The 20402-nt window shown below is 32.5% G+C and overlaps 4 protein-coding genes and 1 pseudogene across 6 annotated transcripts; 2 read left to right on the top strand and 3 right to left on the bottom strand.

Moving 5' to 3' along the window:
* LOC109345683 (cucumber peeling cupredoxin-like) lies at positions 1800–2637 on the bottom strand. Its single transcript, XM_019584834.1, has 2 exons — positions 2445–2637; positions 1800–2271 (listed from the first exon to the last, which is right to left on the bottom strand). The coding sequence occupies exons 1-2, from the start codon at positions 2629–2631 to the stop codon at positions 1814–1816; spliced, it is 645 nt and encodes a 214-aa protein (XP_019440379.1). The 5' UTR covers positions 2632–2637; the 3' UTR covers positions 1800–1813.
* LOC109345649 (glucan endo-1,3-beta-glucosidase 11-like) lies at positions 3517–5901 on the bottom strand. The gene is made up of 3 exons (XM_019584780.1): positions 5804–5901; positions 4468–5501; positions 3517–3802 (listed from the first exon to the last, which is right to left on the bottom strand). Exons 1-3 carry the CDS (start codon positions 5853–5855, stop codon positions 3719–3721), a joined length of 1170 nt encoding a protein of 389 aa, XP_019440325.1. The 5' UTR covers positions 5856–5901; the 3' UTR covers positions 3517–3718.
* Positions 8068–10387, top strand: LOC109345676 (thylakoid lumenal 16.5 kDa protein, chloroplastic-like). Its single transcript, XM_019584821.1, has 4 exons — positions 8068–8523; positions 9463–9602; positions 9694–9766; positions 10002–10387. The coding sequence occupies exons 1-4, from the start codon at positions 8157–8159 to the stop codon at positions 10109–10111; spliced, it is 690 nt and encodes a 229-aa protein (XP_019440366.1). The 5' UTR covers positions 8068–8156; the 3' UTR covers positions 10112–10387.
* LOC109345658 (methyl-CpG-binding domain-containing protein 11-like) lies at positions 10566–13711 on the bottom strand. 3 transcript variants are annotated; one of them, XM_019584793.1, is made up of 3 exons: positions 13593–13711; positions 13408–13514; positions 10566–11762 (listed from the first exon to the last, which is right to left on the bottom strand). In XM_019584793.1, the coding sequence occupies exons 2-3, from the start codon at positions 13507–13509 to the stop codon at positions 10860–10862; spliced, it is 1005 nt and encodes a 334-aa protein (XP_019440338.1). In that variant the 5' UTR covers positions 13510–13514; positions 13593–13711; the 3' UTR covers positions 10566–10859. The 3 variants fall into 3 exon arrangements, with proteins under 3 accessions (XP_019440338.1, XP_019440346.1, XP_019440354.1); XM_019584801.1 differs by having other exon boundaries at positions 13408–13518; positions 13593–13703; XM_019584809.1 differs by lacking the exon at positions 13593–13711 and having other exon boundaries at positions 10566–11764; positions 13413–13579.
* LOC109342129 lies at positions 16964–20180 on the top strand (annotated as a pseudogene).

Raw genomic sequence — 20402 nt, 5'->3', positions numbered from 1 at the left:
CCATGAGTCAATAACTAGAGCTAGACTCCAAAGTCCAAATGGGGCTCCAAGTTTCAACTTTTAAGTTAAGCTTAGAAGGAGGTTTTGTGAATTTTTAAAATAAGGCCTATTTGGTGGTTGAAAAAAATGTCTGATATTTATAAAGGCAAATATGTGAACAGCATATTAGTTCGTTTATAAGCGAATTGTTTTATAGTTGTTGGATGGAAAAATTTGGTTATCAGTTATTGTTTTGTATATCTTTTAGAAGTCGTGGTGACATTATACAACTTCAGTATAGAAGTCAGTACGAGAGAAAAAGACTTCAGTATAGAAGTTGGTATAAGTGAAAACGACTTCAGGAAAGTTGTTATCAACCAAAACGACTTCAGGAATAATATATTCCTTGTAGCCCATTTGGTAAAGTACAACTTAACTATCATGGTGAATTTGGGTTCAACTCCTTCTTCACATTTTTTATTTTTTCATTTTTCAAAAATCATAGTTACTATTAGTAAATTAAAAATATGTACTTTGAAGGGGGAATGGCTGGAACCACCTCCTCCTAGAAATTTCAACTACCATCTACCAAATAATGTACAATCTACTTTGTTTTATTTGACTTACAATTGAATATATCATATTAACCCAATTGAAAAATATGAAAAAATAACGAAGGAGGGAGTCAAACCCAGGTTCCCATAACAATAAAGTTGCATTTTACAAGATGAGCTACAAAGTATTTTTATTATTTATTAAAGTCGTCTTGGCTAATAACGACTTCAAGAACGAAGTTGTTTCATGTGATAACGACTTTTGTGTCACACTGTTCCAAAACGACTTCATTAAAGGTTAGAAGTCGTTTTGGACGAAAACGACTTCATTAAAGGTTAGAAGTCGTTTTGGACGAAAACGACTTTTATATTATATTGAAGTCATCTTGTACCATACTGACTTTTACATACAATAAATATCCGGTAACAAATTTAACGACTTAGATTAATGTTCTATCCAATGGTTGTCCAAATAATTCGCTTGGATGCAAACTAACTTGCAGTTCGCAAGTTAGTTGCACCCTTATAGTTGAACTCATTAAAAAAAATATGAAATTTAGCATAGATGACAAGCTATGTTTTGCAGTTTAGTTTTTTTAAACTTAAGGGTTAGTTTAAAGAGTTTGATTTTAGAGGAGAAAAAAAGATTTGAGAGCTATAAAATACATTTGTGATATGACTCCTAAGCCTTCTCTTTCCTTTCATTACGCTCCAAAATTCAACTCCCAAACAAACCCTAAAAGTAAGTAAGTGCATTACATAAACAAAAATCATTTGTCCTAAGATATATGATCTCATTAGTATTACATATCTCAAATATAAAATTGATGGTTCTAAATAAATTCTAATTAAAGCACAATATCAAAAATCTTTTACATGCAATGGGACTCTCACTCCTTACAATGATTAATAATTGTTGAAATGTGCCACAACTTTGTAGAGGGTAAGAATATGTCAATACATAACATTTAGCTTGTGTTTAGAGAGTTCTAGACAAATTATATATTATGATAGATATAATGTATTGTTTAAAAGCTTTATGAGATTCTTTAGATGGTAAAAATAATCATATAAATAGGACTTGTGAGGTTAAATATAATATATGGGGTAGTAAATGGTGCTACTATATACAAAAATCTAGGCCCTTTGACCCACCAAAATCCTCTTCCAACTATTTGATCGATCAAATATATCACTTCTTTATCTAAGACAATTTCCTCCCATATTTAATTATTACTTTTATCACCCACTAAAACCAACAATAATAAGTAAAAGCTGTTTCAAAACTGAAGCAAAACATGGAACGCAATGTTGATGAGTAGAAGAGAGAAAGTAACAGGTAGAGTCATAGCTGAACCCGTTTGTGGAGGAGGAGGAGGAGCAATAACTCCGGGCACAGTCGAAGATGATGATGATGATGATGGAGTTCCTTCATTGGAAGGTGGAATAGGGACTAACCCAGATGGAAGTGGAGGACAATAAACTTCTTCTGGAGGAGCTTTTGGTGATGATGGAGAAGAAATAGGAGAAGAGTGAGTTACTACTTTAACTTTTAGCTTTTGACCACTTCTGCAATGGCTTGTGAAAGTGCATGCAAAATAGAACTTTCCTTTGTGGTCTAGGGTTACCCTAGCTGGTCCTGTTGCCAAGAATGGTGTAGTTTTACTCATGTCACATTTTTTGTATTTACTCTTTGTAGTTATGGCCACACTGTGTTTTCCAGATTCGAAGTTGAACACTGCAAAAGCAAAGCACCATCACATTTCACAAACATATATAACTTATACAAATGAAATAAATAAATATATAACCATATTAAAATATATAGCTCTAACCAATGTTCTATGTTGAGAACATTATAGTATTATAAGAAAGTAATATTAAGGTTGTTCATTGTGTGTAGAAATTCACCTAGAATGTCGTTTAGTTTGAATGTAAAATTTGAAGCCCATTTGGAATAGAAAGAAGCACCACCAGGAGGAAAACTAGTCCAACCTATGTCACCTCCTACTATGTATTCTTCAGCTTTTGTGCTCTGTAGTAACACTGCAACTGCAATGATTACCACAATAATTGACACATTCCTTATTTGAACCATATTTTCTTATTGAGAAGAGAATGGGTTGCAAGTGGTTTCTCTCTTTGTGTTGAATATATATATATAGAGGACATGTTAACCCTTTCATAAGGATCATTAATCTTCAAAGATATCTTTGGTTATAATTTATGTGATAATGCTATGTTGTATCTTTGAAGATTCTTTTTAAAAGATGACAATCTTAACATCATTAGCCATACTCACATATAAACATTCCTAATCAATTTCAAATCAGTACCAACCTAAAAATATATAGAATATAAATTATCGCATGTTTTATTTGACTTGAATGATTTTTTTAATAGTCTTTAACGTTTTTAATTAATAATTGGTAGGGATGGAAATAATTTATTATGATCTTTGGCGATGATTAATGAAAATAAACATTTGGTGACTTGCCTCAATATAATCCTTATAAATATAAGTGTATTCTTATGGATTCTGCCGCTATGATGTTATTAATTTCATATTGAATATTTAAATTTGTTAAAATAATTAGTAGTCAATAAAATACTTAATAGATACCATACACTTGCATGCGAATATGCAATGAAAATAAGAGGTAAAAGAAAAATATTGATTAACATAATAGACACTCATGAATTTGCCTATATTTGACCATGGGGCTCTTTTGATTAACCAATTCTGCAGTCCTGATTTTTGTGTGTGATCTTCCACTTTTTGATGCACCTCACAAGGACTCATCCAATTAATTCAGGGAAAGAACACAGTTAAGCTTTCAATGATAAATTGATCAAAATATTGGAAGGACTAATGTGATGACAAAATTTAACCTTTATGCACTGTTTTAATATGATTACTATTGGTACTTGTTTACTCTGAAATCAATTACTAAAACCCAAGTACCAAAACTAAGCTTCTTAGTGAAGAATGAGACAGTGCCTTACAAGGAGGAATAATTGCTGAATATGGATAAAACCATCAGCATTGCTAGATATTGCTTTTATGAAATATGACAACCAATGGTATAATTTTGATCTACACAATGAGACAAGAATCGAGTCCAAGCATTCCCCTTCTTTCCGGGGAACTGGTTCGCAATGGCAGTTGATGTCATTAGATATCACTAACTCCAGAATATCAGCAGTATCAAAGCAGATAGAGAGCATACCATGGCGTAGGACCGGGACAAACCTCGATTTTTTATATTCTGCGAAGTAAAATCAAATAGCAACATTTAAGCACCATATAGAGAGGCTGTTAGAAATTGCATAATATGAGGTTGATTCCAACCTCCTTTTTCAGCAATTGAATTCTCAGGTGTTCAAAGAAGCAGTGAGTTTAACTATGAAGATCATCTATAAAGGATTCCTAATTTCTTGAAGTTCAGGCTTTTAAACCATTGTTGACAGTGTACACATAAATTTAGATTGACCACTTTCATGAGATGAAACGAGATACAAATTATAAGGAAGGAGGTGAAAAGGGAGAGTTATATAATTTAGTTAGGGAAATCAGAAATGCATCTACAAAATAATCGGAAGTTCGGATATTATCAAAGAGAAAGGGGCAGCTTACAAACCAGTCCAAAGCATTTTAAATAAACTTCAGAGTTCAGATATGATTCATGGTTGCACAACCAAGAACCATTATCATGATGTTAAGGCCGGCTTGATATCTCTAGAGCCGACACTATTTTACAAGAGAACAAAATTTCCTAAAGAGATGAGATTATGTAGGAAAAAGAAAATAGCTTGGACCTATTTATAAACTTAAATAGAATGGAGCATGGGTTCTGGTTCTGCTAGTCAAGTGTCAACCTCAAAATGAGTTTTAAAACAAACAATATATAGCATCAAATGAAAAATATGGTACCTTGAGAGACAAATGAGATGAATCACCAGCATTAAGTCCATTAAACCCAATGTCATATGATATACTCCCATCAGCCTTGAACAGTCCAAAGTTCCTCTCAGAGGTCGCCCCGGGCTTTGTATTCTCGTTGAAAATTGCAAAAATGTAAGCCTTCACAACATTTTTTGGCCTATGTGGGGTTCCTTTCTTCTTTGCAAGCCTTTTGCGCAGGTTATAATTATATGTCCTTGCATTACTTACATTTGCTCCAACTTGATTTTGATCTCCATTAGAGGCCCACCCTGTCTCAGTAACAATGACTTCCATTTTGTCAAACCCGGCATTCTCCAAAGCAGCATAAGCTGCATCAACCTGAGCATCAAACATGTTATCATAACGCAGGCGAAACTTTGGATCATAAATCCCCTTTGTTGGTTTAAAAAGAGCATAATTTAACTCAATATTTTCTGGATCACTGATGTAGGCTAGGAAAGGGTAAGCATTCAAACAAAAAGGAGAGCCGATTTGTGAGAAGAACTCCAATAGCGGCTTCATATACTGACTAACATCATCCTTAAACTTACAAGAGGAGGGAGGGTATGAATTCGCAAAAACAGCAAATGAGTTTGCAGTAGAAATCTCAATCATCTCATCCAGATGAAGTTTCTTGGTAGCATTATAAATATTTTTAACAGCACCCAAAAGAGCTTCCCACAAACTAAGTTCCTCCACACCCAAAACTTCATTGCCAACCGCGATTCCAACAATTCGCGTGGCCGGAAGAAATGACTGCACATTGTCTTTCACCCAGTTCAAAGCATGGTCTGCATTTGCACTCATGTCTTGCAACTGTCCATTAGTGAGTCCAACTACAATTTCAAGCCCGGTTCCACGGAAGGCCTTGAGAACACTATGATCTGCATCGTAAATTCGAACATTTCTTACTTTTGCTGCTTTGAGAAGAGTAACAACTTCATCAGGTGAAGGGATGTTATTTGCAAGCCTTCCATAATTTACACCATAGGTTCCAGTGAATGCTTGCACCTTTAAGATTACTGAAAACCAAACATGAAGGAGTGATAACATGATATAGTTGTGGACAAAAAAGCTATATCAATCAAACTAAAATGAACAAAATTGGTACTAAATAGATGCACAGGGCAGTATAAAAAACTAAACTTTAAAAATCCCTAAAAAGGAAAAGACAACAATAATCATAAATGCAAAGTGATAGAACTGTAATAATAATCATATATGTAAGAAATAGTAAACCCATGTGAAAAATGGTAAGAAAGAGAATGATGAATGTTATTATAAGTATAGGTTAATATATATAATAAGGAAGAGAAAGAAGTACCAAATGGAGAGAAGAAGAGAAAGAGGAGAAGAAAAGTGATGGGATTGGCCATGAAGTGGATCAAAATTGAAGAGTGAAGAAGGGAAAGGGAAGGAATTCAAATGAGAAGTTGGAGAACAAGACACTGTAGCCTTCTACTGCTAACTCTATTGGTCAATGCTCTTTCTCACTTTGTTCGATATTCCAATAATAAAGAGACAAGTACATCACAACCAACATAAAAAAAATAAACACAAGAATTTGATAATGTTATCTTTACACATAATAATGTGACATTTTTATCTCCATCCTAAGTGTAAAAAGACAAGTTACCTGCATTAAATGTATAGGATACTGATTCTTCCCACTTCTACATGTTCTCTTTTCCTTTTCCCATCTAAAACTTACACGTGTGATTTTTCCCATATTTTTTAATGAGCGAGATTCCTCTTGTTACTTTATTACCGGAGTTAGGATCTTCTTCATTAGTGAAAAGGTAAGTGCTTCAAAAAGTAAAGAGAAATTCAATTTTCAATTACACATATGTCATTTTGATTATAATGAAATTACACTTTTACTATTAAAAACAAGTGAAAAATATACATTTATCTCTCTATTAACGGAGAGGATCATCACTAGTTAATGGAAAATACATGAAAAAACCAAAAGACGATGACACTTTTATCCCTTACTTTAATTGTTACTACATTTTTATCCTTAAAAGTACACTAAAAAACTTATCTCTTCGATAATAGAGAGGAGTAATATACTCTTTTTTAATATTATTTCTACTTCCAAAACTCTTTTTAAAAACTCAACCTACATTTATAATTTTCTATTTCATTATGCTATTCAATGTTTAAATATCTTAAAATTTGTTTATAACTTTAAATCATGAAAAGTTTTGGAAAAAGAGAATACTAATTTATTTAAATATAAGTTTAACATTCATGAACTCAACATTATTCTCTCAAACTTGAGGAAGTTAAGTCGGTGAGAGAGAAACAAAACCATGTGACCGAAATTAACACAGAGAAACTCACGTGAGCACCATTTCCCCTTAAACAACTTCATGGATTCAAGATGGAAAAAATGTTCGCTGAGAAAGTTAGTCATACGTAGCTGTGGATGTTTCCAGCTTGGATTGATTGCCTCTGATACGAAGATACATGTGGGAAACCAAAAGAATTTGAGATCTCCAAATAAATCTGAAGGAGAATATTGATGTGTAAAGCAAGGCTTTGTGTTATTGGTAGCATAGTTGAAGCACTTTAGAGCACAGGAACAGACCCAATTGTCAATAATCAATGTAATCGTTAAGCTTAAAAGAAAAAGAAAAAACTTTGACATATTTGCACTGTGCTACATGAAAATATCCCATCACTGTTCCTAAACACTTAATCAGTAAGGATAATAATCTTATCAACAATAGTTCCTCCCTTTAGAGCTTCTGTTTGGTTTAAAAACATAAATATGCTAAGTAAGTACCATTTAGGCTCAAAGATTGATAACAAGTTTGATATGGTACATTTATTTACCTTCAAATTAATATATTTTGATATCTCTACATACTCACATTAATCTATTATATCTTAAACAGTATATAAAAAGAAATATTCAATAAGTATTTTTAATAAATAAAAACTCATGATAATGGTGGAAGTTTTACTAACCACCGTTAGAGTGACAAAAATAGAAGGTTAACTGTAAGATACAGACCATTTTCTAACATAATATACTCCATCCATTATATATCATGTTTTTTTTCTTTTTACTTCATTCTATTTTTTTAATATTTTGGAAATCCAAGAGTTTTTTTATATTTTTTCCAACTTATTTATTACTTACCTTTTATATCTCATGTTTTTTTGGTGCACATCTAGTTTCACATAATGAGTATCACTTTATGTGTCATGACATTATGATTGGTCGAAAAAAATATATTTAAGTTAAAATTTAATTTCCAAGTATTTTTATGATCAATCATAGTTTATGGTATATAAAATTGCACTTATTATAAGACATAAGATATGCTATCCATGTTTTTTCTCTCTTGTATTCTGCACAAAAATATTGTTTCAAATATCAATATAAATTAATGAGAATATTTTAATAGAATCTAGCAATTTTTATAATCTTTCAAAGAATATACATAACCTTCTACTTCAAAGATTATGTATAAACTTCCATGGTCAATTTGCATTCTTTCACTGAATTGGAGTTAGAAGAAGCAAGTCAAAGGATCTAGAAAATGACTGGATCATATTACATAATGCAGCACCAACCTTATCCTCAAAAGGTTACAAATTGCCTTGTCTTCTGAATTTTCAGGCCCAACAAAACACAGCAAAACAAAGGAAACAGGAAATATAATATGGCAACATATTTTCTCTCAACTTCTAACCATTTCCTTGTACCATCATCTTCACCATCTTTGTCATTAGCAAAAGCAACACCAACATATTTTTACTACCCTATCAAATGCAGTGTTAAAAGACAATTAACTATTTCCAAAGTAGTTAATCAATCAGCAATACATACTCTAAGTGTGACCAAAAGAGCCTTATCTATCAGCATTTTCACTAGCTTTATGCTTTCATTGTCTGGTAAAGGATTCTTTGATGCTAATGCAGCAATCCTTGAAGCAGATGATGATGTGGAACTCTTAGAAAAAGTAAAGAAGGATAGAAAGAAAAGACTTGAAAGACAAGGTGTGATAAGTTCATCCACCAAAGAAACAGGTCTAATCTTGCAAAATGACCCTTTTTTGCTTTTCCCTACATTATTGTGTTAATGTGGAAGTCATTTTACATCTTTACCTAAAGATTTGGTAAAGATATAATATAAAGTGCATTAATATTATTATGTCATATTATGTTTTTCCTGTGTGTTAATATCATTTTCGTGCTGTTTTTCTTTCTTAAACTTGTTAACTTGATTCACTAGGATGCCAAACAAATCAGTTAATTGATAAACTTGATGGCCTGAAGAGGCTAGTAGGGAATAGTTGAGCTTAATTGTAGAGAGCTTCAATCAAATGAACAAAAATGTATCATACAGTGCAAAGCTTGGCTTGTTTTATTGTTTCAGATATGATATTTAGTTACCTTTCACATATTCACTAATGTTAATAGATTTTCAACTGGCTTGATGAATCTGAACATACTCAGGAAATTAATTGTCTCCTTTAAGAATATAGCAGCTCCTTCTTAAGAATCTCAAATGTACAATAGTTTCATGTTACTTATATTTGACACTATTCCTAGTGTTGTAGATTGAGCTGTGCATGGTTACTTTTTTTACCATCAGAGTTAAAAGAACATTTCAGATGCAAGTTTTATTGGGTCTCTGCATCTATCAGGCTTGTAACTTGTATGTAGTTCTAGCTTTAGTGAATAAAGTAATAGAATAAAGATTAGAAATGATGACACTGGTTCAGTTCATTTTTCTCACACCAACCATGGTTGAGTTCATTTTGCTCTTTGCTTGCATTTCCCTCATGAAACCAAAAACAACCAGTTTTTCTCTTTAGAATAGAAAAGGGCGGCGCGGTGCTATAAAGCTTCCACTTTGTAACTTAGAAGAGAAAAAATTTAGGGTGCCATGTTTTGCAGTTCTCGAATTCAGTCAGGAAATTTTTTCGAAGTGACTTGGATGCTCAGAAGTGAATTTTTTTGCAGGATATCTTCAGGATGTGGTGTACAAACTGAGCAAAGTTGGTGAAGCAATTGAGAACAATGATCTACCTAAAGCTGGTTCTGTCTTTGGGAAAGGCACTGATACAGATTGGGTCCAAAAAGCTACTACTGCTTTGGCTAAGGTAAGTTTGGTTTCCTAAATGATTGAATTCTTCATGAACACTTTCGTTGTGAAGGTTTCGATATCTCAGTTTCTGGTTAATGTTTTAACAGCTGAGCTCTAGTCCTGAAGAAAAGACTGAGGTGGATGCATTCAATTCCTCACTAGCCTCATTGATCTCATCAGGTTTGTTGCATGCAACTAAGATGCATGTTTAATAAGACAGAAAATATGCTTCTGCATCAAACATCTTTGTCCACTTATGGTCATTCTGTTGATATTGTGTGACATCACCTAGAAAAGAAAAGTAGAAAACCATCTTTTCTGCTACCTTGTAGATAGACTCTTCTCAGAAGTTTCCATAATATCTAGTTGTTTAAGGACATGCTTCTTCTCATCCATGGTTTTTCTTTTCTGGTAGTTGCACAGAATGATGTTGAGTCATCGAAAGTTGCATTTGTGTCTTCGGCCAGTGCATTTGAGAAGTGGATCTCCTTGACAGGACTGGTTGCTCAGCTTAAAGGGCTTTGAGGGAATAGAAGCTACACCACATTTTATTTCATTTTTTTATGAACATAGACAAGTCCATTTATTTTCCCTTCAGTGTTACCTTATTGGTGTCTTGGAGCATTCCCTTATTTAGATGTATTTAGCACCACTACAGAACAGGCTCATTCGTTGCTCAAGTAGTTTGAGCTATAGGGTATGAACAGTGTCACCCAAATTTCAATTTTGATGTCATTAAGAATTCAAGGAGATGTATCATTATTTTCACCAAACAGTGCAGATGGAAAGCCTTTGAGGTTATTGCAGGGTAACAAAATTGTAGTTTTGGTCAAAAGAATGAATCATTCTTTGCTTTTTTTTCCTTTTCAGTGCAGCCAAGGCTCTTATTTTTTGGTCATGGGACAAAAATATAGATACAGCATAAAATGGTAAGATGGAGCTTATGCAAGGACCAATTGCTGTAAATAAACAACATAAGTATGACTGGATAAGATTTAAATATAGGGGATCATGACCTTTACACGATTACAGGTTCATATCACATTACAAGTACCTTACAACATAATGTTACAAAGGGAACCAGAAGCTACATGCCTATCCAATACATAGAAGTATGGTACATTATAGGGCTACTCTATAGTGGTCTATAATCGCTTCAACGAACAAGCAGATAAATGACATCAACAAAAACTACAGTAATCCTCAGATAGAGTTAGAGAACAGAAGCCAAGAGTTTATTAGATTCCTTTCTCAAGGCTTTGACCTTACCAGATCAACTTCCATTCACAGTCAACTCTGTTTCAGAAGTCTTGTTTATATCATGAACCTTATACTGCTCTTCATCAATCACTTTGGTTGCTTCTTTTCCCTTGGTCTTTCCTTCAGACTCATGATTGCTTCGGTTGTGTTCCTCTTCATTCACTCCCTCCACTTCAACCCCAGGTTCACCATCTTTCTTTGTCTCCTCCTGTGGCTGTCCAATCTTTTCTTCATCTTTATTCTGAAAAGCTTCAGAACCCTCAACTCCTTTGTCATCAATTTTCTCTTTTGAGAATTGTAGCTCTACATCAGCAGTGTTAGATTTTTCCTCATCATTAAGTATGGCAGCATTTTCTCCATCTTTAGCTTCTCCAAGGTGGGTGGATTGTTTCACATCTGTATCCTCTGCTCTCTTTTCATCCTGGTTTTCCTTCACAACAGCCTTTTCCTCATCATTAGGCACATCGTCGTTTTCTCCAGCTTTAGCTTCTACGGGATGAGTGGATTCTCTCAAATCTGCATCGCCAGGTCCCTTTACATCATAGTTTTCATTCACAACATTATTTTCCTCCTCTACATCTTTATCATGCTTAGTTTCATCAGCTTCTTCCATTTGCACTTCTTTTGTTTCCTCTTTTTCTTCCTGGGGAGCTTCCTTTTTTGAAGCCGATGCTTTTTTGCCACGTTTCTTTGGGGGCTCACTTTCTGGTGGAGGAGCCACCTTTGCCTTCTCACTGATTCTTGATGATCTTCTTGGGGTTTCACCTGTGCCCCAATCAAATTCTGTTACAGCTGGGCCACCAGGGTGTGCTCTCAGATACTGATCCAGTTGCTTCTTGTTATTAATCTCCTCCCCTGTTGGTGCAGTGAACACAATCTCAATTTTTTTGGGGGTTCCAGACTTTTTTGGTAAGAACTGCAAGGGAAATATGATTTATGAATCATATATGTGCAACATGCAATAATTTTAACAGTTGTAAGGTATACAAGATTAAGTTATTGAGTTCTAAAGTAATCCCAACTGTAAAAAATGATCTCCTACACTACTTTCATATCAGAGTTAAGTTACAGTGTCACCTTTTGGTGCTCACACGGTTAAAATTTACAACAAGATTCAGGATTTGAATTGTAGTGAGTTCCACAATCTCACATAGCTTCAACAAAAACTTTTGATTTGAAGGTTCATTTTCACCCATATATGTAGCAGTTTTACAAAAAATCTTCAGGAAGAGAATAACATGGCACCAAATTAACCTAGTCTAGTCAGAAGACTTCTTTCCCTCTTTAATTCGTCTATGCAGGCTATATTTGGGAAAGATGAATGTCCATGGAATGAAGTGAATGAGTCGGAAATGCAAGGACAAGTATCTAAAGCTCATATTGTGACCAATAAACACAAAATTGCACATATATGGACTGTACATGTACCATTTACTATTTTAAACCTATAGCGAATAAATAAGCAAGACATATATTCAAAAATGTGGAATGGTCTCTTTACTCAGAAATTATTCAATACCTGTGGTTTCCTATCATTTTCAAAAAGCAAGACATATATTCATATATTGTCTAATATTCTTAAAAGGGGATTAATTTGGCAACTTTGACATGTTAGAATGGGAAAGATAGGCAGTCTGGATGAAAGAATTCCAAGTTTCCTAGTTGGTTATAAAGGTTTGAGTCCCTCTTTGATGGACAACCCAGAAACATGTGCAAGTGGGCTGTAAACATTCGGACTATGAAGTATTGCCCCGATAAATTTATCCCTAGAATCAACGAATAAGTACTACCAAAAACACTAGAAATCATTTTTTATAAGAACAACTCTAGATATTTTATCCCATACACATAAAAAATCATGCTTGGAAGAGTTTCCATGTCCAAAGGCAAAGTAAGGTCAATGATACAAACACAAAGAACAGGAGCAATAAAGTCCAATCACATGTTACCCATGTTCCAATTTTTAAAATTAGAAAATCAAAGTGAGAAAGTTTTGCACAAATTAGAAGTCCTCTATGTGCTGCAAACTTCTTCAGTCACAATTATTAGTTGCAAAGAACAATACTTTCTGGTAACTACAAACAGAAAAAGAAAAAAAAAACAATCCTTAGCCCCACCAAACATAAAATTTGAATGCAGTTCCCTTCGAAACAATGCTCAAACCGTAAGCTGCGCCCTGCCACCCTCTTCCAAAATTGGCCAATTTTGGGAAATATAAAATGATTAATGAAAATATTAAATCAGACACAGTAAGAATCCATCAAAAATCCATTTCCTTATATGAAAATATACGACACACCTAGTAACAGTTAACACTCAGCAGCTAGATAAATTTGTGAATTGAGAACACAAAAAGCCTAAAGCTATGATGTGAAATTCGAAGCATAAGTATTCAGCACGTGACAATTCAAAGAAATAAATAAATGGGGGAAAAATCCCTAGGTGAGGTACCATGAGCACAGCATCTAACTCTAGCCATTTATTAACAATCATGAAAATAATCGAAACCCACATCAAAATTCAGCAATAAACAATCAATTAAAGAGGAAATAGAAGTGAACCTTTTTCTTCTTCTTCCAACCAGGTGGAGCAGGAAGTTCCATGGAAACAGCTTCTTCCACTGCACTCGAAGCTCCACCCACCTTCTCCGCTGAACTCGCCATTTTCACTTTCTGAATGCACAAAACCAAAACAATAGTATCACAAAACCGAAGAGAAAAATAAAACAATAAAAAACAAGATTTACCTGTGTTGTTGTTGTTTGAGTGAAATGTGATTATGATGTTTGGTTTTTCAGAGAGTCAGTGAAAGGCAATTAAATTATGCAGAGAGAGAATGGAAGAGAAATGGAGTTGAATTGGAATAAATAAATAAATAAATAATTAATTAATTGGTGCTATATCTGGAAGAAAGTTTCCAACTCGAATTTTGTGTTGAGCACTTGCATGCGTCACAAACGCACTTTCCTACTGCCACCTGTCCCCTTAAACCAAACATTTCTTATATACTCCCATTTATCATTGTCTTTGTTTTCTCATGTCTCCTCATTCTTAAGGCCAGAAAATTGGATAGAGATCTCATTTTTCGAACATTGTCTTATTCTCTATCGCATATATTATTATATGAATAAAATGTAAAATTTTGATTGACTTTAAACAGTAAGAAATTATTCCGGATTAGTGATCTCTATCCCAAGAAATTAAAACTCCTATTATTATTTTTTTGAAATTTAATATGAGATATGACATAAGGAAAAACATATATTCAATACTATTAAGTTTGAATAATGCGTAATAGTTACTCCATCTAGCTCAAAATAATTGTCCACTTATTTCAAAATAATTCTGCACTTATGATTTGAATAGTCAAAGGGTTATTTTGTGGATGATTTTTTTTTTTGCATATAAATATGTATGAATATAAATTTTTAAAATAATGGAACTCATATCATAATTATTTAACTGTGATTTAAATCCTCTAAATATTCTAACCTAAAAAACTTCCTCCTACTAAATAAAGTATTAGAGAGAAAAGAAGATGTATTCATATATAAGAAGTTTACAATCCTTTCTCTATTTAATACTTTAAGGATTTTTTGGCTAAAAAATTTAGGAAGATTATTATTTCTCATTCTTTAAATCCTTCTGTCTAAACAATATATATTTGTGGACTTAGAATGTGAATCCATATTAAATTGAAAGCCGAATGAAGTATCACACTTCTTTATACTTGTAATATTATTGTGAAGACTTTCACGATAATGAATGTCCTACTTGGATTCATTGAATACTTATAGGATATTGATATATTTGGACATGTGCTAATGTATTTTGCGTAAATTAATTAAAAATAATAATATAAGTTGTTAAGAAAGATGTTTTGAAGGATTACTTCATAAAAAATTATTTCTACGATATTTTATTATTTTATTGTTGATGTGAATGTTATTAAGGAAATAAAGAACCTCTATCTCATTTTGATATCCGATTTATGTACCAATCTAATTAAAAATAACACTTAATAAATTAAAAGGAAAATTATAAATATAGGAAATAATTTTTTCATATTACTTAGTGGAATGTGATTAATTTTTGATAAGAAGATGATAATTTTTTGAGACATATGATCATTGCTCAGTAAAAGTGTTTAAACTCAAACTTCTACAATCCCTCTTTTGTAATTCCTTTCTTCCCCTACGGTCTTTTGTGAGCCTCCATTAAGCAAAACAGAAAAACGAGAAAAATACTTAAAAATAATAATGAAAAAGATGTAGGAATTAAGCATCTATTCAATAATATATAAAAAGGAGGGTGATGAATGAAAGTGAGTGATGTAGTATTTATTAAACCAGACATAGAAAGGGACCTAAGCTAAATGGGCAATGGAAGAATGCATTATTAAAAATTAAAATGGCAAGATCGTAAAAGAAGAGTTACTAATAATTATGAAGTAATAATATAATGCTGGGGCTTTCTCATTTTCTTGGGTATCTTTATGTTGTTTGTCTTCTTCAATAATTTTGATTTTACCTATGCAACGATTTTTTTCTTCAAACAAATACATCTTATGCACTATTCGATTTAAAGCCTTATGTCGCCAATAAAACATTGAACATGGGAAAACAATGCAAGTCTAAATCACAAGGTTCTTTTTACTTTTATTAATAGAAAAATAATTTATTTTAAAAAAAAAAGAAGAGAATAAAAATAAATCAAAAATCGTGATGTAAATTTGAAGCATTTTTAATGGCTCTTAGGGTTTCAACTTTCAACTTGACGTAACTGTTTCTAGGTTTTATGATTGATTTATAGAAACCAAAGCTATGAAAATAGGTCATGTGAAGAAAATGAAAGGCATCCAAATTAAAACTTTTTACCACCCAAAGTGGCACATCAAAATTATGTACATTTTTCTGATGAACTCAATTTTTTAATTCATCCATGCCATTTATTGTTTATATATTTATTTACATTTGGGTTGATAGTCTACTATCGATGGATTAATTAAGGGCATAACAGATCTTAAACTTTTGGGACAAGAGTTTGTGTTGTGTCTTGGGCTGTTCCCCCACTTGTAAACAAAGAAATAGAAATAAAAATAAAAAGTGTGAGGGTTAGAATAATTTTTGTAAAAAGGATTGCATAACATTTTTGCTTATGTAATAGGATGAAAATTAGTAGGGATACAATTGTAAAAATAGTTGTTAATATTATTTTAATTTTATAAAGAAACCGATAGCTATAAAAATTTATTTTAAAAAACTATTAGTCAGTTATATTTAGTTTGCCTCAATTATAATGGTAACATGTTGTTCTTAGCATGGTTCTTAAAGAAATAACATTCTTACTATGTTCTCCATGATGTAGTTTTTATTTTCTAACTTTTGTTCTTAAATAAGAATAATTATTAGTTGTTCTTAACCAAGGAAAAAAGATAAGAGAAATAAATATTGTGGGGAAAATGTACATGTTATGAGACCCAAATAAGATTAAGAATGACATTTATTACTGAGAAAAAAGTATATGTTGTTCTTATTTTATAAGAAGTTGTCATAAATTGTAAAATAATGTGTGAGACCAGATAAGAATGAAGATATTTTGTCATCGTTGATGCTCTAAGTCACTATCCTTTTCCTTTTTGTGTCACGATCACATGTCTCACTTTTGGTGTCATATTTGAGTAGTAACCCAATTAAAAAGTGTCACGAGTTAAAATGAAAAATCATAAAAACATAAAATAATTTTTTTGTATTGTGAAATGTGATTTATTTGAGACATGAAAACATAATTTTTTTTGGAACATGAGAACCATGTTATGCATCTCCTATCTTTCCTTGCATATTACTAGTTATAACTACTTTCTCTTCCCCTCATCCTCTTCAATTCCCTTTCTCTCTTTGGATTCCAAACAAACCCTTCTTCAAATTCTTTCTTTCACCCTCTCCACTCTATGTTTCTATATATACAAGGCCCTTCTAAAATGTTACCATCCATTGAGTTATATTGCTATATACATAGTATCTAATCAATAAGAAATTAAAAGGCCATATATATATATATATATTGCAAGAGAGAATATTTTAATTAGCTCCATACCTATCTATCTATCTATCTCTTTATCTTTCTCTTCTTATCTCACCTTTTAGATTCAACCTTGAGAGAGACATGTCTAGCTGCAACGATGATGTTGCGCCTGAGAAACTCTGCTACATCCCTTGCAAATTCTGCAACATTGTTTTTGCGGTATATATCCTTCATTTAAGAAATTATCTTTACAATTAATCTAGTGAGAGAGATCTACTTTTCATCTTTTGCATGCTAATTTATTCTTGTTTCAAGTTATACCTAGATAACAAAAATTTATACTTTGCATAAAAGGGTCACATAAATAAAGTTGTATTCATACCTAATTCGCAGTTGCTTTTGTTTGTTTAGTTTCTTTCCCTCATGTACTGTTGTACATACCCAAGATATAAGAAAAAGAATTCATCTAGATCCTGAAAAGTGAAACAGTAGATGTATTATTTTGAAACAGTACATACCCAAAAAAAACTTCATTCAACTTAATTCTCTCTTTCTTAGCTAGCTTCCGTGTTTATGTTACACAGTCAGGTCTCCAATGATGTATCTTTTCTTTTTTCACCTTCTTTTGCAGTCTTAGAAAAGTCATAACCTTAACCTGAAGGTCTTTCTTCCCCTCAAGGCCACACACACAGTAGTGCTAGTTGGGTCACTGTGCTAGCTGGCTCTTTTGATAAATAAATAAAATTGATACGCAAATGTTAGTATGTTAGTACTTGTGGTAAATAATACTCGGACCTGTAACCTCCTTCACTCCATTACTTAAACATTTCACACTAACCATCAAACCGCCTTATAACTTCAACTATTTTGATAAATATGAATTGGTGTCCCTCTTGAAAACGCCAAAAGAGGCACTATTTATGATGAAACCATGTCTTGATAGGAAAACTCCTCTAAATTACCTTTAACTAGCTTATACTAAAAGTCTACAACACTAAAGTCATACTCATCTACTTATCCATGTACTTCCACAAGTTTGGTTCTTTGGCTCAATAGCAAAACTGCAAAACAAAAAGACTTCAAAAATATATTGATAAGAAAGAAACCCTGGACCGTTGCAGCTTTCAATATTTCAGTTTTTTTTCTTTTCTTTTTCAAGTAAATTTAGAAGCTCAGGGATTTCCCTCAGAACCTCACTTTTCATGTTGATACTATTTTCTCTATCTCTTCGATTCTTTCATGAGAACAGATCATCCCTAGCATGAAATGATGAAATGATCTAGGTTTTTTTCTTCTCCTGTTTTAATTTCCCGGTTTCTGATCAAATTTTTTTGTTCGGCTTATGTTATCTAACTATATGTATAGTAGAATAAGAATAATGATTGAAATATTATGATGAAATGTGCAGCTGAGTGTTCCATGCAGTCGCTGCGTTTCAGTCCCTGTCGTGGCAAGATGTTCAGGTTCTCTATATATACTAATACTATATTACCAACTCATTAGTTTTCAGCTTAATTGTGATTTGAATGAATGAACCTTTTTAAGGAGCGGTAAACTAATAAATGAACTTACCAAACTATAAATAAATAAACAGTCGCCTATATAGCTCTTTGATTTCTGGATCCTAGGGTTTCTTTCTGAGGAGTTATTCTTTTTTGAGGAAATCAAAGTTTTTTTCTCTCTCAGGTATGTTTAATGGATCTTTTTTTTTTTGTTTCTCACAGGTATTCTTGCACTAAAGCTAACTCTCTTAGCAGACATTTTTCTATCCACAAGACTCGAACCCAAGACTTAAAAGCATGCATGTTATTTCTACGTGAGAGTACTGAAGCCCTAGCTACCTGTAGCCGCCATAAATCAGAGCCCTATTTCCCTTTTGTCATTTTAGCACTTTTAGAAGAGGCGTCAGGACCTGTCCTAACTCCTCAAGGGAAACCACTTGAGGCTTGATTTGATAGATAGTAAGTTTTATAGCTAGATTCTTATGATTTCTTTTGTAGATCTTTGTCTTCTACTATGCAAAGTTGCAAAAAGGCCTTACCTATTATTAACTATAATGTTTTTTTAAAATATTGTTTTCTTGGTGTTGAACCCTAAATCTTAAGTACTTCATTCATTTGATAAGTTTCCACCTGCATGCTCAGTGATTTTAGATACTTAAAGCTTTCAGCCCTATTTTTGTCCCAAGAGTTCATAGCTAAGTTGCTTTCTGATGTCTTGTAACCTCTTTGTATTACTTGTACCTCTATTATCTCCTTTATAAAGTTGTTTTTTTCCGCCTATAAAAAAACCATTAATCTAGTCTTCACCCATCTTGAGAAAAATCAATTCTCTTTGTTTATATGGACACAATTATTGATGTTTTTATTCCCTATTTATATGTAAATGTTAGTATGTTAATATTTTGTTATGGAGGAGACTAACATGTAAAATATGCTTTCTTTTATTTTCAGGAACCAAACCACTTTAATCATCCAGAGTATAGGATTGACACTAGTGGCTCCACTTCCAAATGCAACAACAGGATTGCAATGCGTGCACCCACCAATCATATCACTACTGAAAGAGTTGTGAACCAACATGAGTATACATATATGTCTCTCTCCTCTCTCAAAATTATTATAATTAAAGACTTAACATTATTTTATATTATACAATCTGTGATATGAGTTGTTATTCTCTCTTTTCAGCTCCCCATAAGAGGCAGCGTGTACCTTCTGCTTATAATCAGTTCATAAAGTAACTAGTTACAGATATATTTGGTTTAATTGACCGTAATTAACATATATATATATATGCAGAGAAGAGATTCAGAGGATAAAGACCAATAGTCCTGATATCAGTCACAGACAAGCATTCAGTACTGCTGCAAAGAACGTAAGGATCAAATTAAATAATTGTATATATTACTAAATAAATATATATACTCACTTGATATAATCTAATAAATGGAAATTATTTCATTTTTAGTGGGCACATTTTCCTCATATTCACTTTGGGCTAATGTTGGAGAGCAGCAACAAACAAACTTAAGATGAAGAAAGTACGTAAATGTTTGAACATAAACTTTTTTTCCTTTATATTAATAACAGCTAATAATGATAATCCCACAGACAATATTTGTTTATTTTGATTTAACGTTTCTTACACCCAGAGAAGAAAAAATGGCAAATTCTAAAATTAAAAATCAATGATGCAAGATCTATATTAATGGAGTAACATTTATTTTATAGGATCATAGGTAGGATGGTTTATTTGATGCATGGTTGTTATTTGATTATATTCAGGTCTGTGAGAAGCATTTGATGTCAGTACTATTCAATAAATGAAGGATATATACTTCATCATGTCTTAGGATTTCACTTTTATTTGAGTGTGTCATGAAAACTAAACAATGTCCTGAGTTTTAAGGACAATTAACTATTTTACTACGTTAAGTATTCTTCATTTGAATTGCTGAAAGGGTTTTTGCCAGATCCACTGTTTTATTGAGGTTGAAGATTTTGTTTTTAAAAAGTGACTGTAGAGCTAGG

This window comes from Lupinus angustifolius, chromosome LG01, assembly GCF_001865875.1.
Source record: "Lupinus angustifolius cultivar Tanjil chromosome LG01, LupAngTanjil_v1.0, whole genome shotgun sequence".
In the NCBI taxonomy this organism is placed as follows: domain Eukaryota; kingdom Viridiplantae; phylum Streptophyta; class Magnoliopsida; order Fabales; family Fabaceae; genus Lupinus; species Lupinus angustifolius.
Note: the sequence above shows the minus strand (reverse complement) of the source record. Positions and strands in the feature narration are given on the sequence as shown.

What these genes read in the sequence shown, in the direction of transcription:
- LOC109345676 (XM_019584821.1), top strand. Translation starts at nt 8,157, where the DNA reads ATGGCAACATATTTTCTCTCAACTTCTAACCATTTCCTTGTACCATCA. An exon ending in CTACTACTGCTTTGGCTAAG is followed by an intron (nt 9,603 to 9,693) that starts GTAAGTTTGGTT and finishes ATGTTTTAACAG; the next exon opens with CTGAGCTCTAGTCCTGAAGA. An exon ending in AGCCTCATTGATCTCATCAG is followed by an intron (nt 9,767 to 10,001) that starts GTTTGTTGCATG and finishes CTTTTCTGGTAG; the next exon opens with TTGCACAGAATGATGTTGAG.
- LOC109345658 (XM_019584793.1), bottom strand. Translation starts at nt 13,509, where the DNA reads ATGGCGAGTTCAGCGGAGAAGGTGGGTGGAGCTTCGAGTGCAGTGGAA. An exon ending in GTTGGAAGAAGAAGAAAAAG is followed by an intron (nt 11,763 to 13,407) that starts GTTCACTTCTAT and finishes TTTCCCTTGCAG; the next exon opens with TTCTTACCAAAAAAGTCTGG.
- LOC109345683 (XM_019584834.1), bottom strand. Translation starts at nt 2,631, where the DNA reads ATGGTTCAAATAAGGAATGTGTCAATTATTGTGGTAATCATTGCAGTT. An exon ending in CAAACTAAACGACATTCTAG is followed by an intron (nt 2,272 to 2,444) that starts GTGAATTTCTAC and finishes TTGCTTTTGCAG; the next exon opens with TGTTCAACTTCGAATCTGGA.
- LOC109345649 (XM_019584780.1), bottom strand. Translation starts at nt 5,855, where the DNA reads ATGGCCAATCCCATCACTTTTCTTCTCCTCTTTCTCTTCTTCTCTCCA. An exon ending in TCTCTTCTTCTCTCCATTTG is followed by an intron (nt 5,502 to 5,803) that starts GTACTTCTTTCT and finishes TTTGGTTTTCAG; the next exon opens with TAATCTTAAAGGTGCAAGCA. An exon ending in CATCTCATTTGTCTCTCAAG is followed by an intron (nt 3,803 to 4,467) that starts GTACCATATTTT and finishes TTTACTTCGCAG; the next exon opens with AATATAAAAAATCGAGGTTT.